Source organism: Trachemys scripta, chromosome 6 (assembly GCF_013100865.1).
Source record: "Trachemys scripta elegans isolate TJP31775 chromosome 6, CAS_Tse_1.0, whole genome shotgun sequence".
Taxonomy (NCBI): Eukaryota; Metazoa; Chordata; order Testudines; family Emydidae; genus Trachemys; species Trachemys scripta.
In genome coordinates this window covers 46,987,552-47,007,872 of record NC_048303.1, presented here as the reverse complement: position 1 = coordinate 47,007,872, position 20,321 = coordinate 46,987,552, and the positions used below count along the sequence as shown (strand labels likewise).

At 43.5% G+C, this 20,321-nt stretch overlaps 1 protein-coding gene and 1 long non-coding RNA gene across 3 annotated transcripts in view; one reads left to right on the top strand and one right to left on the bottom strand.

The window, feature by feature from the left end:
• Nucleotides 1-4,262: 4,262 nt before the first annotated feature.
• The window catches only part of LOC117879441, a 44,387-nt gene continuing 28,328 nt past the window's right edge, over nucleotides 4,263-20,321 (bottom strand). Inside the window, exons 1-3 of one of the 2 annotated variants that reach the window (XR_004646268.1) lie at nucleotides 16,843-16,926; nucleotides 11,738-11,869; nucleotides 4,263-4,816 (exon numbers count right to left, since the gene is read on the bottom strand). This is a non-coding gene — a long non-coding RNA (uncharacterized LOC117879441). Of the gene's footprint in view, nucleotides 4,817-11,737; nucleotides 11,870-16,842; nucleotides 16,927-20,321 lie in introns of those variants that run through there. The other variant, XR_004646269.1, reaches the window with a different exon arrangement.
• The window catches only part of OCLN (occludin), a 29,005-nt gene continuing 25,702 nt past the window's right edge, over nucleotides 17,019-20,321 (top strand). Inside the window, exons 1-2 of the mRNA XM_034774634.1 lie at nucleotides 17,019-17,260; nucleotides 19,285-19,377. Coding sequence (XP_034630525.1) covers nucleotides 19,328-19,377 — 50 coding nt within the window. The 5' untranslated portion in view covers nucleotides 17,019-17,260; nucleotides 19,285-19,327. The remainder of the gene's footprint in view (nucleotides 17,261-19,284; nucleotides 19,378-20,321) is intronic.

Sequence of the window (20,321 nt, the reverse complement as noted above, 5' to 3'; positions counted from 1 at the left end):
TTTTTGTTAAGATTACATCATGGTTTTTATTAGGGGTCTTTTTTACTGGAACTTTCCATGCTTGGTCTCATTTTAGAAGGGATTATATCTCCAAGCTATAATCCTTTATTAACTATGGTAGCTTTCCAAGTGTAGAGGAGAGGTATGTTCATAGCTCCTAGTGTAAGGCTGTGGTGTTTCCATGTGACCTTACACTGCTGTTCTACAGCACTGCAAGTATCTAACTCAAAGCCACTTCTAGCTTTTCCCCCTCTTTTTAAAAGGGGAATACTTAAAGTGAAAAGAATTATGTCACTAATATCAGTGATGGGTTTCAGTACTCAAGATATGGAATTGGGATTGTTGACTTCCCCGCATGCTGTTAACTTGGTCACATTGCTTATCCCATATATTTATGAGAGCTTTATTGTGCTACACACTTAAAAAAATAACCAGAAATAAAAATGTACATACCATATGATCAAATGAATGTTAGTTCAAGAATCTAAACTCAGGTTCTGACAGCTGGGAATTTAAACTGTAAATCTAAGTTTACAAAACATACGTGTATGTTTCTAGGTATATCGTAGGTAATCACTTGTTAGTTTTAACGGCTGGTCTTAAATGTGTGCCCATCCAAATAACCAGTAAATCTATAAAATACTTATCAAAAGGTTCATATGACCTAGATTTAACATTCTTGGGGTACTGTGAATTGAGCCCTGTGAAGTTTTTTTATATATAATTTTTCATTTTATTTTTGGGGAATGTGGTGGTGGTTTTGTTTTATCCCTTGGGGAATAGGGTGCCAGGTCCTGCTCCCAGGGGGTCGGGGGCCCTGGAGGGGGGGGTTGCAGAGTGAACCCATCCTACACTTGTGTTGCAGTGGCACCTCCTGTCCCACAGGTCTGGGCCTGGCTGCCTGCTGTAGGTGCTGTGACCTGGCATCATGATGCCAGAAGGATGGCTGGGCCAAATTTGAATGAGGCATTGTGATCTGGTGTATAGGGTCACAGTGCCACTCTCAAATTTTGGCCCCAAAGGACAGATGCCACTGGTTTGGGGTGAGATTTTTGTTCTATTTCATTTTGTTGTTTATTTCATTTTGTGGTGTTTTGCAATTACAAACGTGAGCCTTTAACTATGAAGCATGGCTCTGGAATTTACACACACACATTTGACTTTCACATGTTTATATTCTTTACTATGTAGAAAGCTTCACTTGTTAAAATGTGGGTCTGTTCTGTTCTGTTCTTTCTTGTGGATGGTCACCAGTCTTGTAAGCTCCCCGGGTCTGGGTAGTGACCATTCAATATTATAACTTTGCGTCTCTCAGGCACGCCCCCAGGTGCCGACCCTGTCTGGATTTAACTGTTGTTGCCTTTCAATGTTAATGTAAAAGTAATCCACGACTGCTGCATGATTTCCTCCCTTAATATCAGGATGAAAAAGCTGCATTTCATAAATGCTTCTTATCACTTTCTGGACCATATATTCCAGTACAATTCCAGTATTTACAGAATGTACTTAAGGTTTGTCTCATGGGGCAATTATTCTGATGTTAGTTTTAAATTACAGATTAATCTGCTGCATGAGTAGTTTTGCACCCCTGATATGCTGTTTTTCATATAATTACTCTTGGGAAAATAGATCTAGGAATTACTGGGTTTTTTATCAAGAGGTCACATGATATGAGAGAGCAAGAAAGAAAAGCCTCAGATATTGGAGAAATTCTTTAGGACAATGATGCAACTACACTACATTGCTAAACTAGAACTGAGGGTGCACTATATGTAATGAATAGATGTCTCACACTGTAAAACATCATGTGTGTGTTCCCATTCCTTTTTAATAATCTGCTCTTTTACTATGATTCATGGCTTGGGTGAAAAAACTCTGCTCATAACTAATTGTTAAATAGACACATGTATAGAAAGCATGCTCTTCCATAATACAGTGGAAACTTATTAAATGTGTTTTACTCCTCTTAGCAGCTATTTATTTAGAAGCCTGTGCTACTTTACAAAATGGTCTGTATGGTAGAAGGTGAAAATACTCAAGTCTATTCCTTTAACAAATACTTAAGTGTGAACTCTCATGTGAAGTAGTTATGAAAATTTTATTTTTGTTTAATCTGAATGTGGCCCTTATGTCAGCTTTACAAGTTTGAAGTTCTTTACCCATGGATGAGTTGTAGCTTAGCAGTAGCAATTTGTGCTATCAGTGAGTTTTGGCAGGATTTACTGCTAGGATGTGAAGGTAGCAGAGTCTCTGTATTCACTCAGGGCTTGTCCACACTTAAAACAGTGCAGTGGTGCAGCTCCCCTCCCCTGCGATGCAGTAGCTAGGTCGACAGGAGAATCATTGGGGGTGTGGATTTTTGTGCTTATACTGACCTAATTTCCTAGTGTAGACCAGGTCTCAGTTTCTGCTGGATTTACCAACTATTTACTCTCACGGCACGTCTACATTTGCCAAGTTACAGCGCCGGCAGTTACAGCGTGGCTCAGAGAGCGCCAAAGGAAAACTGCTGTTGTGTGTTCACACTGACACCTGCCTGCGCAATAGCGTGTTCACACTTGCAGTGCTATTCAGAGCAGTGCACCCTGCACCGGTTTCTCTTTTGCCGCTAAGACTTGTGGGAAGGCGGAAGGCGTCGTGGGGCATCCTAGGTCCTGTCCCAATGCCCCATGATGCATTGCTTCGCATCCCAGCAATCCCTGTGCTTCTGTCCTTTGGCACCATCTTTCAACAGTTTGTGTACTGCGCACCCTGCCCTGCCTCTTTCGGTCTGCAGGAATTGATCCTGAGCTGTTGACCAGTATGCTGCTTGCACTGACCAACACATTACGAGTGGCAGTGGAGTTATTCCTTAAACTACCGGTACACAGGCAAGAGGAGTGCGACATTGATCTTGCCACACATAATAGCTACGACACAACATTGCTTGTGGTATTCACAGAGGTGCTGACCACAGTGGAACACGGCTTTTGGGCTCAGAAAACAAGCACTGAGTGATAGGATTATATCATGATGCACATCTGGGATGATGAGCAGTGGCTGTAGAACTTTTGCATGAGGAAAGCCACATTCATGGGATTCTGTGATGAGCTCGCCCTAGCTCTGCAGCGCAAGGACACAAGAATGAGAGCTGCCCTGTTGCTGGAGAAGCATGTGGCAATTGCACTGTGGAAGCTGGCAACTCCAGACTGCTACCGATCAGTCGCTAACCAGTTCAGAGTGGGAAAGTCGACCGTTGGAGTCGTGTTGATGGAAGTGTGCAGGGCCATTAATCGCATCCTGCTCCGGAAGACCATGGCTCTGGGCAACATGCTTGACTTTGTGGATGGCTTTGCACAAATGGGCTTCCCTAACTGCGGAGGGGCACTCGGCACGCACATGCCAATTTTGGCACCAGCCCATCTAGCCACCGAGTACATTAATCACAAGGGGTATTTCTCAATGGTTCTCCAGGTGCTTGTGGATCACCATGGGTGTTTCACAGACATTAACGCAGGCTGGTCCAGAAAGGTGCATGACGCACATATCTTTCAAAACACTGGCCTGTTCAAGAAGCTGCAAGCAGGGACTTTCTTCCCTGACCAGAAGATCACCGTAGGGGAAGTTGAAATGCCCATCGTGATGCTGGGAGACCCTACCTACCCCTTAATGCCATGGCTCATGAAGCCATACATGGGGCAACTTGACAGCAGCAAGGAGTGGTTCAACAACAGGCTGAGCAAGTGCAGAATGACTGTGAAGTGTGCATTTGTCCATTTAAAAGCCCACTGTATGGGAAGTTGGACATGGCCGATGACAATATTCCTATGCTTATAGCCTCATGCTGTACACTCCATAATATCTGTGAAGGGAAGGGTGAAAGCTTCACGCAGGGCTGGACTGCAGAGATCAGTGCCTGGAGGCTAAGTTTGAACAGCCAGAGACCAGGGCTATTAGAGGGGCACAGCGCAGGGCCATAAGGATCCAGGGATGCTTTGAAGCAGCAATTTGAAGCTGAAAGCCACTAATAGCTGTTGCTATGCTTGGGATTGCAGTGCTTGTAATGCTAGGAGGTGATTGATGCATGTGATGCAAGAAGGGGCCTTAACATAATTGTATGTTGCTTTACAGTGCTGTTTTTGCTTTCACTTAATAAAGATTGCTTTCAAACAAACAATTCTTTTATTGAAAGACAACAAGCAGAGGAGAGAATCAAATGAAAAAAATCATCAGCCGGGAGAGGGATGGGGGAAGGGAAGGTCTCAAGAGGAGGAGGGGTCCTGGGATGGCTACAGATTTGTGTACGTCGAAGGATCATACCCAACCTTCTCCTTTGGAATACAATGCAGCGGGTACTTCAGCAAGGCCAAACTGCAGAGGGATGGGTTTTGAGTGCAGTGGGTAGTGGGAGTCCACACTGCTGGACTGTGAGGAGGGAGGAGTGGAGCTGCGGGTAGAGTGTGGAGCCAGGAGGTTGATATCAGTGTATTGGCGATGTGTGGGGAGCGCATGGGAAAGAGTTTTGCGACAGCAGCTTCAGGGGAGGGCGGGCGCAGAGCTGCTTAGTTTGAAGAGCTAGTATCGCCTGGAGCATGTCCGCTTGGTGCTCCATAACTTCTTAAGAGCCGCTCCGTGGCTTCTTTCTGGTGTTCCGCGTTCTCCTTTTGGTCCCTCTTCTCGCTGTCCCACCACTCCTTCAATTCTTTTTTCTCAGTGGCTGAGTGCATCATAATCTCACGCATGAAGTCCTCCTTAGTTCATCTTGGCCGCTTTCTAATTCTGCGCAGCCATTCTGCCGCCAATAACAAAGAGGAAGGCTGTGCTCCCAAGATCATCTCTGTGAAATTTAAATGCAACATTTTACAGAAGCAGTATTGTTTGCAACACAGACAACACTGTTTTAATACTTTAATACAGTCAGTACTTACACACCTGTCACTAACTGGCTGACCCCAGGCAAGCACACATGAGCCACAAGACCCACAAAATGGTGAGTAGCCGCAGGGGCAGGGCAGTGATTTCCCTACCCCCCCTGAATTTTCCCAACACCTCCCCCCCAGTTTTGTGAACTAGTTACATGCCAATTTAGTGACTGTTTGGAAATTTGAATTGAAATTGAAACATTAATACACATTTTAAAAACATATACAATGTATGATAAAATACAATGTATGAAAAAGTATAATAGATTTGAAAAGTATGAACATAGACGAGCTTCCTTATACAGCTGTAGTTTTTTATGACAATGTCAGTGCATTAATTTTGGTGATGTTGGTCAACCTATCAGAGGGGTAGCTGTGTTAGTCTGGATCTGTAAAAGCAGCAAAGAGTCCTGTGGTACCTTATAGACTAACAGACGTATTGGAGCATGAGCTTTCATGGGTTGCATGAGCTTGCATCCAACGAAGTGGGTGTTCACCCACGAAAGTTCATGCTCCAATACGTCTGTTAGTCTATAAGGTGCCACAGGACACTCTGCTGCTTTGGCCAACCTAATAATTTCAAATGATGATTTGTAAGCAAAGTCTAAATGAGCTCTCCCTGACAACTAGTGATGAGCTGGCGGAAAAGGCTTCAGGACCAGATTGTATTTACATTCACTCCTAATCTACCTAGGTATCCACAAAACAGAGCTGTGTTGTCCAAGTGATAGATTTTGGCTGGGGTTGGGTTACAAATCACTTGAATGTGGGGGGAGGATGAAATGTTGTTCTTATTGTATGAATAAAGGGTAGTAGAACTGTACTTAGCCTGTGCTGATTGAGGGCATCAAGAGAGAGGGTGGGGACCTGTCCCTCTCCACTGTTTAAAGACAAACTGATTAGGATCCATAGATAGTCTTTTGTTCTGTTAAGTGACCACTGCAGCTGAAATCACTGATAATCAGGTCTAAGTGCTTAATCCTGCTGTGGGGACAGTGTTCCTGTGGGGACAATGTTTTTGTGTAACAGACAGCCCAGACTGCACTAGCAGCGAGGTTCCCCCACTGAGAGCTCAGCTGAAATCACTGAGAGCTGGGTGGAACCTCAAGAGACCAACTCGCAGAGGTCACAGTGGCAGGTGGCAGCAGAAGGTGACTGCGCAGGGCCATTGGCAATAGAGCGATGGAGTGAACGGTGGCATAACGAACAGCAGTGGCCAGAGCGAACAGTGAGCAGCTGGAGGAATGAGCAAGGTGCCTTCTTGCCCCCGACCTGGGAGGTGTACTCACGTGAAAGCACCTCTGAATTCTGAGTCTCCACTGACCAAGGACAACACCAGTAAGTGGGGTGCAGTGGAGGGAAAAGTGAGGAGCACGTTAAACAAATATTTGTTTGTTGGACTATATTTTAGTGACTTTGCTCCAGAATGCTAGATTTGTGACTGGGAATGGAAACTTATATAAATATGTTTCCTAGTAGGCCAAAATTTTTAAAATGCATTATTTGTCAAGGTTATCATCTCACATCGTTGCTATCTTGAGAGGTCATTATGTTGGGGAGTTTCTGTACTAAACATTTTTATTATTATAATTAATTTTTACATAAGAATGGTCATACTGAGTCAGACCAATGGTCCATATAGCCCAGTATCCTGTCTTCCGACAGTGGTCAAGGCCAGGTCCTTCAGAGGGAATGAACAGAACAGGTAATCATCAAGTGATCCATCCCCTGTTGTCCATTCCTAGCTTCTAGCAAACAGGCTAGGGACACTCAGAGCATGGTGTTGCATCCCTCCCCATCCTGGCTAATAGCCACTGATGATGGACCTATTCTCCAGGAATTTATCTAGTTCTTTTTTTAAATCCTATTATAGTTTTGGTCTTCACAGCATTCCCTGACAAAGAATTCCATGGGTTGACTTTATGTTGTGTGAAGAAGTACTTCCTTTTGTTTTTTTTAAAACCTGCTGCCTATTAATTTCATTGGGTGACTGCTAGTTCTTGTGTTTATGTGAAGGATTAAATAACATTTCCTAATTCACTTTCTTCACACCAGTCAAGATTTTATAGACCTCTATCATATCCCCCCTTAGTCGTCTCTTTTCGAAGCTGAAAATTCCCAGTCATTTTAATTTCTCCTCCTGTTTCATACCCCTAATCATTTTAGTTGCCCATCTCTGAACCTTTTCCATTTCCAAGATATCTTTTTTTGGGATGGGGTGACCAGATCTGCACACAGTATTCAAGTTGTACACGTACCATGGATTTATATAGAGGCAATATGATATTTTCTGTTTTATCTATCCCTTTCTTAATGATTCTCAACATTCTGTTTGCTTTTTTGGCTGCCGCTGCACATTGATTGGATGTTTTCAGAGAACTATCCACCATGACTCCAAGATCTTTCTTGAGTGTTAACAGCTAATTCAGACTCCTTCATTTTGTATATATAGTTGAGATTGTTTTCCAATGTGCATTACTTTGCATTTATCAACACTGAATTTCATCTGCCATTTTGTTGCCCAGTCACCCAGTTTTGTGAGATCCCTTTGTAACTCTTCGCAGTCTGCCTGGGACTTAACTATCTTGAATAGTTTTGTATCCTCTGCAAATTTTGCCACCTCACAGTTTACCTATTTTTCCAGATCATTTATGAGTATATTGAACAGTAATGGTCCCAGTACCGACTGCTCAGGGATACCACTATTTATCTCTCTCCATTTTGAAAACTGATCATTTATTCCTACCCTTTGTTTCTCATCTTTTTACTAGTTACTGATCCATGAGAGGACTTCCCTCTTATCCTATGATGGCTTACTTTTCAAAAGTCAATTTAAATTTAAATACATTTTTTTTAAATTATATTTTTTTAGAAATCTAGACCGGTTATGTGTTTTGGTGTAACTTGCATTATCCTTATGTTAAATTTGCATTATCCTAACAAAACATTTACTTTATTCATATCTTTTATATATCTCATCGGCCCTGACACACACACCCTGTAAATTCGAACACCCCACCTAATTTCAATTCCTGGGGAAACCACTGCAACAAAGTATCCACAGGGGCCTTTGCAGTGGAGATGGGGTCGCCACCGAGTGTCGCGTCCAGCTCTTTGTAGAACCGGCAGCTCGTCAGCGCAGCACCGGAGCAGCAGTTTGCCTCACACACCTTGTGGTAGGCATTCCGCAGCTCCTTCGCTTTGATCCTGCACTGCAGTGTGTCCCAGTCATGGCCCCTTTCTATCATGCATCTAGAAATCTGTCCACAGGTATCATAATTCCAACAGCTAGAGCGCAGCTGTAACTGCACGGCCTTCTTTCCCCAAATGCTGATGAGGTCCAGCAGCTCAGCATTGCTCCAAGCAGGGGATCACCTGGTGCGAGGAGCAGGCATGGCCACCTGGAAAGATGCGCTGAGACCACTGCGCGCCTCACCGAGCAAACAGGAAGGGGACTTTCAAATTTGCAAAGGAATGTATGGGGTCAGGCTGATGGTTGGTCACCTGAGGTCAGGGCAGTAGGGTTCAAACTGATGACCAGAGAGATGAGAACAGGCATTGTGGGACACCTCCTGGAGGCCAATCGCAGCGCTGTAATCACCACGGTGTCTATACTGGCACCGCAGTGCTGTAGCCCCGGCGCAGAAAGCTGTATGCCTCTCATCAGGGTGGTTTTTTTTTTTTTTAAAGAGCGCTGCATCTGCGCAGTTTCTGCACACAAAGTGGCTTGGCAGTGTGTACATCTCAGGAGTTACAGCGCTCAAAGCTGCTTTATTGTGCACAAACTTGTCAGTGTAGACGGGGCCTTATTTATTATTTCGGTTGCAAGTATGACTGCTATTGCTGTAGGACAACATCTATAACTCAGTACAAAATCTGTTCTAATTGTGATGAGGCAGATACCTGAAAGTATTTGATGGTTGAGTATAAAAACAAGATAGTAACATCTTTTCATTATTGCTGTGGCCTGGATCTGAAACAATGATCAAGAAGATAAAAGCTCCATCTCATCATCATCAGTTCATTTAAACTACAAATGCCATTTAGATAGATCAGTCTGTAATTACTGGAGTAGAAACTTGCTTAGCACAGTGTGACTAATACTCCCATTCTTGTTTTAAAAGATTAATTAAATAGTCTCTTGGGTTGTTCAGTAATAGGTGTGGCAGTGCATTGGTTTTGGCTTTCTTATGTGAAACACCTTTAACCCCACAGTGCTGTTCTGACTGAGGAGTATGTCATTGACTACCAACAACACCATTTTCTCTAACACCATTAATTACATTGCTATTGATATAATTGGGGATGTCTTTGATTGCTGATGGCCCAAGTTTGGCTGACAGAGGTGAAACTTTGAGTTATCTACAGGCACGTCTTCACTAGCACGTTAAAGCGCTGCCATGGCTTTAACATGGCTGTGTAGTCGCAGCATCAGAGCTGGGAGAGAGCTCTCCCAGTGCTGTAAAAATACTACCCCCACGAGGGGAGTAGCTACCAGCGCTGTTGCACTGTCTACACTGGCACTTTATAGCGCTGAAACTTACAGCGCTCGGAGGAGGAGGGGGGGGGCTGTCACTTCCCTGAGTGAGAAAGTTGCAGCGCTGTAAACTGCCAGTAAAGACAAGCCCTACTTCTCTAGTTCCCCTGCCAGAAAAGGGTAGACTATGGTAGAACATTTCTCTCTCTCTCCTATTCGCTGCCAGGGTGGGAAATTAGCCTACCTCTGATTTGCCAAGTCTGTACAGAACCCCGAAGAATTTGCTTACTCTTTAGCCCAGCCCTGTTTTATGGAGGTAACCTTTTGTAAAGCTAGGATGGATTGTTTGCCCACCTTGAGCTAGCTCTGATGAATGAGCCCCTTGAAATATTGTGTATAGTTTGCTTACTAGGTTCGTTTTCTACTGTGCTGCTAAATGCACTATTAAGGTCCTGATCCAGAAAAGATTCAAACTATTCTTGCAGAAAGTTAAGCATGTACATGAGTCTTTGCAGAGTTACAGTCCAAGTTTACTATTCAGAGTAGACCTGAAAGAAGAGACAAAATATACCACCAAGCAATTAAAATTTGTAAAGCTGCCAGAGCTATCTGAACTACCTTAGCTGTATAACTGTGAACAACTACTAAATGTGAAGATCTACATTAATTGAGTTTAAAGAATGATTATTTTATTTTTACAGTACTTAAATTGTAGGTCCATGGTCCAGCAGATTTTGTAATTTTAATTAGTGCCTAAGTACTGGTACAGGCTGATACTTGAGAAATTCCATAACAGAAGTGGGAGAGGCTGCTCTTATGCTGTGTGCAGTACTGTATTATCTGCTCTGCAAAGCTCTATTTTGAATCATATGAGTAAGTTCTGAATTTTAAACAGGAAATATCTGCTGGGAGTTTTAGACAAAAGAACCTTCATTCTGAGGAAACTAGATTAGAAGTTAGGAGCTCACAGTTCTAGTCACAGAAAAATACTAACCGATCTCTATATCAATGAAGAAATATTAGATTTGACTATTTAGTTTTTGACTCCAAGGCTTGAGCCACACGAGAAGTGAGAAATCAAGTTACATCAGGGCAATAAAACAGAAGCTGCTCTTGCAACTCTCTCTATAAAAAAAAAATATACTTAAGCCTTGATCCTGCAAGTAAAAGCATGTGGCTGTATCCTTGTGCCCCCTCAAAGCCCCAATGCAGAAAATGGGGCTCTGTCCCTGCATTGTAATTTGTAGGATCAGCCCTGTGATTGTGTCCTAGGGCCAAGATTTTCAAAAACAGGAGCCTAAAATTAGGTTCCTAAATCCATATTTGGGCACCTAAATTAGTGAATTGATTTTCAAAAGTGTGGCGTGCCCGGTAACTCCCATTTGAGGGTTTACCTGCAGTGAGATTAGAAGCCATTTTAAGTTCCTGTTTTTTGTTTTGGTTAATTCACTTTGGAAGGGGTCCTTGTTAAACAACACTTAGTTGTATAGATCCTAGAAATATGGTAGGGTGCTTAACAGAAATAAATGCTGTTCTCAGAGTGCTTTTTAGGAAAATTTTAGAGTATTAGGTACTGGGGTGATTTACTACTGAACCAATGCCCCATCCGTTGGGTTAGCTGTGTTAGGGACATTGTGCCATTTCAGGTACTGTTTTTCAGCCAAAGCATAAAATCATTTTGATCATTGATAAATTTGTGGTAACTTTCTACAAAGCCAACTGTCCTAGCTAAATTCCAGTTTGGATAATTACATTCTATCTGCTTAGGTTCTTAAGACACCCATCACTATGCTATCTAAATACCTGTTCTGCCTAGTTACATTCCTCTTGCAGTTTCAATGGCACAGGGTATATTATATTGAAATCCTAGAGAATGAAAGGCACTGTCTACTTCTAGATAATGTTTATTTGTAACCCACTGCTAGTGTTAATGTGCACACTTATCCTATGATAATACTTTTTTTAAGGGACTAGAATGTCTTATCTACATACAAACAAAAGTTCCACTCAGATATGTCCGCCCTCTAATCAAGTGTACCATTTTTGTTCTCTGTTTTGTCTACTTTGAATATAAGGTCATTGGGGACACTTATCTAATCTTCCTTCTCTGTAACGCTGATTACATTGTTGGCACTCAGTACATAATATTAATTACCAGAATATGCCTTGCTTAAGTTGCTATTGCTATATCAACATGCAAATGTGTGTAATAAATAATAATAAAGATGTTTTTCCATCTTGGTATGTTAGAGCAAGGGAATCAACTCCTTCTGACTAATTCAAGCAATTAGATTGTCTAATCACCAAACATTCAATTCACTTCATAACAATAGGCCTCAAAGTTAATAGCATTACTTACGTGCATTGAGTGGACATAGAGCAAGAAAATAATCAGTTTCTAAGAGGCAATTACACTAGGTATGTGTACACAAAAGAGGCACATTGCCAAGGTCCTGTGTGGAAGTCTATTCTTCTATTGGCTATGTTGTACCTGTTATGATAGAAAAAGGAGTTTTTAGTATTCATGGTTGTCAATCGGGTTCCTCTTACCTTTGCCGTGTTTAATTTTAGAAAAGATTAAAAGTTGTTAGCGAAAAGTTGTAAGAAAAGCACCACCAAGAAGTTAATATCTAGTAGGCTCATGCTCTAGGACAGTGGTTTTCAAACTGCAGGTCTTCGGTCACGGAATGGAAGGCACTGGGTTGCAGCGGCTCTGGTCAGCACCGCTGACTGGGTCATTAAAAGTCCTGTCTGCGGTGCTGCCTGGCTAAGGTAGGCTAGTCCCTACCTGTTCTGATACTGCACTGCGCCCCGGAAGCAGCCAGCAGCAGGTCTGGCTCCTAGGCGCGGGCACCACTGGACTCTGTGCACTGCTCCCACCCTGAGCACTGGCTCTGTACTCCTATTGGCTGGGAACTAGCCAATGGGAGTTGGGGGGTGGTGCCTGCAGGCGAGAGCTATGTGGAGCTGCTTGTGCGCCTCCATCTAGGAGACAGACCTGATACTGGCCACTTCTGGGGCGCAGCATGGTCTGCAGTGCCAGGACAGGCAGGAAGCCTGCTTTAGCACTCCTGCTGTGCCACTGACCGGGAGCCACCCAAGGTAAGCCCACGTCCCGACCCCGTGCCCCAATCCTATGCCTCAGCCCTGAGCTCCCCCAAACCAGGAGCCCCTTCCTGCACCCCCAGCCCAAAGCCCTGACCCCCCTTCCCTAGCCCTGGGCCCCCAAACCAGAGCCCCCTCCTGCATCCCAAGACCCTCATCCCCAGCCCACCCCAGAGCCTGCACCCCACAGCCCTGGCCCCCTCTCACACCCCAATCTGTTGCTCAGAGCCCCCTCCCACCCTGAACCCCTCATTCCCAGCCTCACTCTGCAGCCCTCACCTCAATCCTCTGCCCCATTCCCAAGCCCTACCCACACCCCAAACTCCTCATCCCCAGCTCTGTCGGGTTGCGGGCATCAACAATTTTTTTCAACTGGGTCACCAGAAAAAAGTTTGAAAACCACTGCTCTAGGACAAGAGTAAGTACCCTTGACTAGTATCTCTGGATGATCCATCACTAGTGATCTGGCTTTTTTGCCTGCTATTGTGACAAAAGGAGGAGAAGGGACAGGGTAAATCTGTAAGCATATATAATAAATACTGTATCCCAGTCCTGATTAAGGTAAATAGTAGCTTTATAGATGCATCCAACTCACATCTGTACCCCACTGTTCACCCTACCACCATGTTAAAAGTACATTAAGGGCCCAGTTCAAAGCCTACTGAAATCAATGGGAAACTCCCACTGACTTCAATGGGCTTAACATCAGGCTCCAAAATGCCTTTGCACTTTTCAGCAAAGGCCATCCAGCCAAACAAAAGAAGTTGGCTTGTTAATGTATGGAAGTATTATTGAAGGTAGTGGTGTCCTTGATAAATCCTATGATGTTTTGAAGACTGTGGCAATGGCCAATAAAGGATACTGCATAGACAACAAATGTAGTTTTAGTTAACTTTTTGTTCCCTGGATGTACTGTAGTTGTGAATTCCCACCCAGATGACATCAGAGTTCCTAGTTGCTGTCTCCAAAAGAGGCAAAAGCTGGGAATTCCAAATATGATTTTTAAAGAGGCTTTTTAAACACGACTTAAAACAATTGGGATTTACAGTAAAAGATCTAACAAATTCTGAAAAATTGTGGATGAGAACCACCCTTTAAAAGAGCCTAATACCGGGGTTCTCAAACTGGGGCTCGGGACCCCTCAGGGAGTCATGAGGTTATTACATGGGGGGTTGTGAGCTGTCAACCTCCACTCCAAACCCCGCTTTGCCTCCAGCATGTATAATGGTGTTAAATGTATAAAAAGTGTTTTTAATTTATAAGCGGGGGAGAGAGTCGCACTCAGAGACTTGCTATGTGAAAGTGGTCACCAGTAAAAAAAAGTTTGACACACACTGGCCTAATAGACACAGTAAAGATTCCATATTCAAGATTGTAAGTACATTTTAAATAGCTTTCTAACTTTGACCCCCGCCCCCTGGCAATTCCTCAGTATTGAAATAGTACCTGTTAGACTTTGGAATTAACTTGTTTTGGTTAAGAGTGAAAAGGGGTGGAGGAGGAAGAATTCAGACTTTGAATGTGATTACTGTTTGAGGAAAAATTCCAGTAACAAGCTTTTAACAAGGGAACAGTGTGTAAAAAGCTTATTGTAATAGACAAAACTGTTTTTTTTAAATAACATTTTTAAATGAAAAGTCTGAAAAAACAAAATACAGAATTACCCAAAACAGCCTATAATTTACCTGCATTTTTTATTTTACCAGAGTCCTTATTTAGAACCTTCTCTGGATGCATATGCAGTTGATCTGTCATTTTGTAATATAACAGAACATTAAACCTTATGTAATTACTGAGGTCATGTCCACACTATGGGTGCTACTGCAGCTATGCTATTGTAGTACAGACTCTCTGCTCCCTTCATCCATAGAAGGGCTTTTCCATCAGTTAGTCTGTAATCCAAGATCTGGCCGTGTCTGTGCCTGGGGGTTAGATTGGCTTAACTATGACCAACGTTGGTAGGTTGTCCAGGATCTACACAGTATAACTTTATAGAAATAAAAGAAGACAAGGTCCCTGTCCTGATTAGCTTAATTTACATACAGATTTAAATTTTTATTAAAGTTAATGTTTAAAATTAAATATACACAGGTTAAGAGGAAAGGTACTGTACATCTGGGGTCAGGCGTGAGTTGTGAGAGATTACAGGTATTGGTTGCAAGGATGGAGAGATACATACATAGCACATAACCAGCATAGACCCAGATTGGGGTGCAAGTTTGTGGGCTGTAGTCCACGAAAGCTTATGCTCTAATAAATTTGTTAGTCTCTAAGGTACCACAAGTACTCCTGTTCTTTTTGCGGATACAGACTAACACGGCTGCTACTCTGAAACAAGTTTTTAATGTGTCCGTGGCTAAGTGACAAAATATCCAGAGACTCCCCTTCATAGGGGGGGGAGGGATCGCTCAGTGGTTTGAGCATTGGCCTGCTAAACCCAGGGTTCTGAGTTCAGCCCTTGAGGGGGCCACCTAGAGATCTGGGGCAAAATCAGTACTTGGTCCTGCTAGTGAAGGCAGGGGGCTGGACTCAAGGACCTTTCAGGGTCCCTTCCAGCTCTATGAGATAAGTATATCTCCATATATAGTATTACTCTGTCAAGACTATTGGAATTTGCAAATTATTTCACCACTAGTACTAATAATGCAATCGCAAGTTTAACCCACTGCTTTATGGCATTAGTAAGAAGATATCCTTAGGCTATTAGTACTAGCTGGAGGTCAGCTGTATCATGTCCAGGGATTTAGATGAACTTGCTCCTTATTGTCATTATCTCTGATAAATGAAGCTAGTGTTCACTTTTTAAATTTAGATTAGACAAAGTAGAGGGAAAGGGTAAAGAGACTGGTGCCTCTCCATTGAAGATTATTAGTAAATCAGTCTTAATTACTACCAAAGAGGTGGAACCACACTAGTTAATGTTATCAAAATAATTCCAGGTCTAATACTAGTGTTTCCAATATAATTACATCAAGGATAAATAGTCCAATCTCCAATACCAGATGTTTCTATAGTTATTAGAACTAATCCCATTCACTCTTTACAAAAGCTTTTGTTACAGTAGCAAAGGGCCTTTCTTATTTAGCTGCCTCTGGGATCAGCTAGCTTTAGGAATATCAATGTGACAGTTAAATGTCCATCTCCACAGGTGATTGACACACAAATACAATTCTTGGGACTCAGATCATCTAATTTATCAGGGCTGCAGGAGGTAAGTACAGCATTCAAGGAAGCTGAAGTACTATCTCCATTCAATTTTATTTTGCTTCTGATTAAAATGCATTCTATTTTGAGCTTTATTTACAGGGGAAAGTTTTACCAGTTGGACACTCTTAAGTTATGTTTACACTATGGGTGCTAAGGTGCCATAGTGAAAGTGCCATAGCTATGCTGTTTAAGCACCATAGTGTAGACTCGTAAACCAACAACAGACTGGGTTTTTCTGTTGTTCTAGGAACTTCACTTTCCCAAACAATAGGAACTGGGTCAAGACCAGCATTCTTCCCTCAACCTAGCTGCCTCTACAGTGGGGGGGAGGTGGGCATAGTTATGGTATAGTGCTCAGGAAAGTGGACCTTTTACACCTCTGACCACCATAGCTATGTCAACCTAAGTTTTAAGAGTAGGCCAGGCTGTATGCAGATATTTTGGGGATTTAATTTATGTTGATTAGGAAGGTGTTTAAATTAAGCTGAAAAAGGTACTCCTATACTAGCGTGTCAGGCAGAGGGTTTTACTAGTCTAACTATTTCAGTTTAAATTCAAACCTTAGCTTATACCCACCCAAAAAAACCCCCAAACATGTTAATATATTGTAAGGCCTCAGTTCTTTTTATTTCCTTCCACTGTGTGCACTTGAGGAAGGAGAAAGGTGCATAGAGACAGCACCACCCTGCTCCTAGTACTGCTGATTTAAAAGGGTGGCACTGGCAGAGGGAGAATGGTAGGTATTATCACCTTTGCCCTAATGCCCTCCACTCAATTTGTCTTTCTCTTTTCCTAGCGCTAGCCCCCAGTGGCCGGGGAGCTGTGCCCATTCGTGTGTTATTTCTGCAGCACAACAGCCATTTTACAAACAATTCCAAGACGGGTGCCTGGGCTGAGGAGCTGCAATCTAAGGGCCTTATCACTGCGCCCCCAAATCGCCCACTGATCTCAGTGGGGCAGTTCTGGGCAGTAGGGGAGGGGCGACACATTAATCCCAGTTGAAGGGTTCAAGTGTCTGTGAAGTGCCATCATGGAAGGGCTGAGAGTGAGAGACTCTCCCTCTGCCCCTCGTCCCGCCGCACTTCGGAGTTTCTCGGACACGTCTCCAGCCCGCCCGCCCTTTGTTTACACTAGAAGCTTGGACATCCTCACTCGAAACTGGTTCCCGGCTCCCTCCACGCGCTCGCTAGCGGCGCTGCAGGAACAACCTGTTCGCTGCCTAGTCCCGGCGCTGAGTTTCAGGTGACTGGGTCACGCGCCGCGAGCACCCCGCCCGCTGAAGGAGGGGAAGAGACCAGCCAATCGGCGGCTCCCACCCCGCATTCCAGGCAGGGCAGCGGGAGCCGCTGGGCTGGTTTCCAGCCGGGCGGGGAGGGAGGAATGGGGGATGATCGCTCCTATCCCCTAGCCCCAGGTGTGCAGGCAGGGCGCATGCACCGCGCCTGGGTGTGGCTGCTTGGCAGGGACGGGGGAGGAGGCGATGCGGGCAGGCAGCTCCTAATTGCATAGCAGAGAGGTTGAAGAGCGGGATCTGGCGAGTCCAGCTGGTGCGTGTGTTGCTGGCATTAAGGTAAATGATCTCCTGGAGCTGAGTGCCTGACTGGGTTACAAGCTTCCGAATGGGAATTCGAAGTGGGATGGGGGTGAGAGTAGAGTGTGTCCGTGTGTCCAGTTAGTAGTAGTGTTCGCTTTGTGTAGGTGGTCGGGGTGAGGAGTTTTCCTACTTCCCCCAAGCTCATCAATCTGGAAATTTAGGGGCCTTTATCTTCTTATTAAAAGTTTTCGTATATATTTATGCTTATGGCTTGTAATTTGAAATATCGAAATAAGTCAAAAAGTTGATACTCTCAGTCTCTGGGATACTAATATGCATTGCTCATTATTCTAGCCAGGTCATGCGCAGATCTCACTTATTAAATGCTCAGTTGCATATTTAAACTTAGCTCTGTGGTAGTTGGGAGGTCTCTCCGTGACACCATGATGACTCTTCAGTTATATCTTTTGCAAGTTAGCCTGCCTCATTGTTCAGGGGCTATAGGCTATAATTAGGTTGTAGTCTAAATTATTGCTCTTTGATGTGAGTGTTCTCTCAAAGAGTAATAGGGGGAGGGAAGAATCAATCATATGACTTTAATATGTAGTTTCCACTGAAGTTGTAAACACCACATCCCTTGGGAGTAGTCAATAAGTATTTCCTGGGTGTCCCATTAAAAAATGGGTCTTTTCTAACAAGTTGCTTCCTTAAGATCCATTTTCTTCTACCTCAGGAGTGAAAGTTCCACCAGGGCATTCAGTCTGTTATGAATGCTGTCTTCTCTGTAAAGACATTTTCAGTATGCATGGGAACACATGCATTAAATTCTTCTTTGCCTCTCCAAGAAACTCTGCTTCTCAAAGAAGCAACTAATGTCTTCTATTCTTTCCTTTATCTTCACTGTAGTATCACCTCAAGGCTACACTGAAGCAAATTACATTTTGGTTGAAATAGCTGTACTCTGTGTAACTAAGTTTGTGAAATGTTTTGGTGATGTTTATTGAACTGCTTTTCCTATCCCAGCAATTAATGAGGATACCCACTACAGGGACTGAAATCATTATTGTTTCAAACCATAATTTTAAAAGGATAATTCTAAAGAGAGCTCTTGGCATTCCACTCTACAGATGATGACTCTAAAACCAAGAAACTCCACCATCAAAAACATATTTGCTATATTCAGTACTTGCTGTCACGGCGGGCAAGGTAGGGTGGGGATAAAATTGTCACTCTTTTGAATGCATCAATAACCAAAGTTTCCCAGACAGTATTGCCAAGTCCTATTGCTCTTTTCTTTTGCTGTAGTTCATGGGGGATCTGACTGACAAAGGTCTTTTCTCACTCTTGTTTAGAAAGCATACAATTTAATTCAACATTTGGGGATAATCTAGTAGATGCACTCTACCAATGGTCATCTGAAATGTTGTACTGCTTTGTGTCAATATGTAAACAAACTGGGTAAAGGCAAAACTAATGCACCCCTCCAAAAAAGAAGAAAATGTAGATGATCATGAAGAATTCTCCATGGTGTCACTACTTGAGAGAGATCGATCAAGCTGTTAAATAATTCAAGATCTTTTTGGGAGAAATTGTAGTGTTAAGATCAACCACTGTATAAAAAAGTGTAAGATCATTATAGAATATCAGGGCTGAAAGGGACCTAAGGAGGTCATCTAGTCCAATCCCCTGCTCAAAACAGGCCCAATCCTCAGACAGATTTTTGCCCCAGATCCCTAAATGGCACTCTCAAGGATTGAACTCACAATCCTAGGTTTAGCAAGCCAATGCTCAAACCTCTGAGCTATCCCTCCCCCTATCTAGGGGAGTCTCTGGATATTTTGGGAGAATAGAAGGAATTGTTTGTTTGCGGTTGGTGAATTTAAAGCTCTAATTGTTGAAAGGCTTGACAAAAAAAATTGATTTGTCTACTTGTCTTTTTGTTATTATTCGAGATTTTATAGCTATCTGTACTACTTAATAGTAAAGTGATCATACTAGCTATAATGTCATTAAGCTGTTTAGATTGCTTTGTTACTAAGCCTGTCACTTTTCTTTTCTAGTTACCAAAAATAAGTCTGAATTTAGCGGCTAAGCACTTCAACTATGTCATCCAGACCTTTTGAAAGTCCTCCACCTTATCGACCAGATGAATTGTAAATATCCTCTTTTCTGCTTTGGTTACCAATTTAATTTACCCCAGATAAGCAGTGTACATAGTTGGAGTTCATATCTTTAACAGCTCATTTATACAACTGTTAACAGTAGCTGAGTCAACTATCATCAGGTTGCTGCTGTTAGACCAGGGGTGGGCAAACTTTTTGGCCTGATGGCCACATCAGGGAATAGAAATTGTATGGTGGGCCATGAATGCTCACAAAATTGGGGTTGGAGTGTAGGAGGGGGTAAGGGCTCTGGTTGAGGGTCTGGGGTGGGGCTGGGGATGAGGAGTTCAGGGTGTAGGAGGGTGCTCTGGGCTGGGACTGAGGAGTTCGGAGGGGGATCAGGGCTGGGGTAGGAGTGCAGAAAGGAGTGCAGGTTCCCTGCTGGGGGTGCGGGCTCTGGGGTGGGGCTGGAGATGAGAGGTTTGGGGTGCAGGAGGCTGCTCCATTCTGGGATCGAGGGTTTGGTGAGCGGGAGGGGGATCAGGGCTGGGGCAGGGGGTTGGGGTGTAGGGAGAGGCTCGGGTGCAGGCTCTGAGCGGCGCTTACCTCAAGCAGCTCCCCTGGAAGCAGTGGCATGTCCTTTTTCTGGCTCCTATGCGTGGAATGGGGCTGACCTGTGTGGTGCGGCCCCCAATCCGGCGCCCTGGCTGGAGCTCGCGAGCCGGCTTAAAACAGCTTGTGGGCCAGATCCGGCTCGCAGGCCATAGTTTGCCCACCCCTGTGTTAGACTGTACCTTGCTGCTTATTTAATGAAAAAGCAAACATCTATCTAACACATGGGACACATGTAGGGTGTTCTAATAGCTTGTTTTCCACTTTACAAGATGTTTTTTGTCTCTTAGATCTGCAAACTAATCAAACATAACATTTAAACTGTCAATTAGGCATTGCTGTGCTCAGGGTTGCAACAAGTAACTGACTATCAATGGGGTTTA